Raw genomic sequence first — 2,621 nt, 5'->3', positions numbered from 1 at the left:
CTAATCTGGGACACCCTTCAGGGCAAACCAGCCAGCCCCCACCCATGCACCAGGCATATAATAAAAGGGTAATATGCAAATTGACCCTAACAGCAGAACCACTGGGAATGACTGGTCACTATGACACACACTGACCACCAGGGGGCAGATGCTCAATGCAGGAGCTGCCCCCTGGTGGTCAATGTGCTCCCACAGGGGGAGCTCTGCTCAGCCACAAGCCAGGCTGACGGCTGCCAGCACACCGGTGGTGGCAGGATCCTCTCCCGCCTCCTCAGCAGCACTAAGGATGTCTGACTGCAGCTTAGGCCTGCTCCCCGCTGGCAAGTGGACATCCCCCGAGGGCTCCCAGGCTGCCAGAGGAATGTCTGACTATCAGCTTAGGCCCGATTCCCCAGGGAGCAGGTCTAAGCCAGCAGGTGGACATTCCCTGAGGGGTCCCAGACTGTGAGAGGGCACAGGCCGGGCTGAGGGATCCCCCTGAGTGCACAAATTTTTGTGCATCGTACCTCTAGTATATATATATATATACACACATATATATACACATATAGAGAAACATCAGTCAGCTGCCTCCTCCATGCCCCCTATGGGGCGATCAAGCCCACAACCTGGGCATATGCCCTGACCGGGAATCGAACCAGCAACCTCTTGGTGCATGGGTCAATGCTCAACCACTGTACCACACTAGTCAGGCTTGAAAGCTTCAGTTTTATGTAACAATTTTATAAAGTTATGTTTCAAAAACTTTTAATGGACATTCTATAACTGTTATTCTTTTCAACATAATTTATTAAGCACTGGTTGAATACTGCATCCATCAGACTGGGCTCTGAGGGAATGCAGGCTAATCAGATAGTATGGTTTTATTACCTTAAGGGATTCATAATCATCTTGTGGAATTTGGCAAAGTTCTAAAAAATTAGAGAATACAAGATAGAATCTACTTAAGTACACTTAGTTTATAGTATTTCTAAAGTTTCTATAGCACCTATTTGCACAAATCATATTGCTCTCTAACAAACATTATCAGAGATGTTTCTCAATATAAGAAAATAGAAAGGAAAAAGTTTAAGTAGCTTCACTAATTGTGATTTAGTTTACAAGGAGTACATTGACTTCTGATGATGTACAGGCAATCATAAACATGAATGCCAAAAATAAAAACTTTTTAACACTGTATTAGGGAAACCAATTGTATATTGACTGCTTTTTCAAATTCAGAAAATCTGTGTTTGCTCTGTGAGCCCTGGCATAATTGAATACAGTCAACCAATAAGAACTTCCTCTTCTATCATGTGCCTGTGACATTTACATCAGCTTTATTTACCCCAAAGTCTGTAACTATGAGATGTAACTGGTGGGGTTTTTTTTGTGTTTTTTTTTTTTTTTGGACATGTGTGATCTGAGCTCTAGGTCAAAGGGCACCTAGGCACTCCACTGGCTAGTGTGAAGAGAAATCTTTATTTGCATGTCCTAACAAAAATAATCCTCTAAGTTAAAATGGCATATCTGGAATGACTCAGAGAGTCACCAAGTCAACAGCAGCCCATATTGACTGCTTTGTATTTTTCTCTCTTTGTCAGAAGATCACCCATGTGCAATCAACCGTCCATCAACAAAGCCACCATAACAGGTAAGAAAGATCTGGGAGCTTACTCTTCTCATGTCGAGGAAGAAACCATATTTCCCAAGATTCAACATAATATTAACACCAATTTTATAGAGCAATTGTAGAATTTTAATGAAATTAATCCTTTATTCTCTATATATCATTTCTCTCATTGATCTCACAAACTGTCCATTGGAACTATTACTTGGAAAATCTTTACTGATATACCACTTTTTAAACTGCTTAAATGTGAGTTTGTACTAAATTTAGCATTGCTCTGGGCATATATATTTTGAGATATAGCATTTCCTTCAAAATGTTGGCCATGTTGTTGCCAGTTTTTTGTTATCAGTGTGATGTTAATATTTGGTAGCTTGGCCTAATGCAAGTGAAAGCATAAATAAAAGGTACCCTCCTGGTTCATCATTAACCCAGTTGTGTGTAGGAAAGAACACCCTGCCAGTGGTCCCTGATTTGGACCCAGAGAGTTGAGAATAAATTCAGTTTAAGAGGAGTGAGAAGAAGAATTATACAATATAGAAAAGTTCAGTGGAATCAACAGAGCAGAAGTTGGGGAAGAAAAGTGGAAAGAAGTATGAGGGACATCAAGGGCAGAAAAATAAAATTATCCCGATTCCTGTTAGTCTATTTTAGACATGGGACTTGACCTCAACTGAACCGAAACAGAACAAATGGTCTCATTTTACTGAGCCTGAAATCAAATTGAATTCATTTAATCATTTCTTGAAACCCCAATTGATTCATTATTATAATTGACTAGGAAAGAAAACCTATGTTTTCTAAAATTATTACCAGAAGAAAATTAACATATCCAAAATAGACCAATATTTCATTTGCTTCAAGTGTCTCCCTTGGACTCTAACTCATAATATGCTGAGGAGCAGCTTATTAAGTTATAGTGAGTGTTCGGTCAGCACTTTTCAACCTGGCTTGTTAGTGATTTTTACATCAGAGTTGATTCTGAAGCACTTATTAAAGTTGGTTTTTCCTG

General features: G+C 39.9%; 1 protein-coding gene across 2 annotated transcripts in view; it reads left to right on the top strand.

The window, feature by feature from the left end:
- Nucleotides 1-2,621, top strand: part of PDE4D (phosphodiesterase 4D, cAMP-specific) — a 1,047,082-nt gene that overhangs the window by 868,056 nt on the left and 176,405 nt on the right. For both annotated transcript variants that reach the window (XM_014548745.1, XM_005857916.2), the window contains one exon: nt 1,584-1,633. In XM_014548745.1, the coding sequence (XP_014404231.1) occupies nt 1,584-1,633 (50 nt within the window). The remainder of the gene's footprint in view (nt 1-1,583; nt 1,634-2,621) is intronic.

This window comes from Myotis brandtii, unplaced genomic scaffold, assembly GCF_000412655.1.
Source record: "Myotis brandtii unplaced genomic scaffold, ASM41265v1 scaffold115, whole genome shotgun sequence".
Lineage (NCBI taxonomy): Eukaryota > Metazoa > Chordata > Mammalia > Chiroptera > Vespertilionidae > Myotis > Myotis brandtii.
This window is presented reverse-complemented; position numbering and strand designations above follow the sequence as displayed.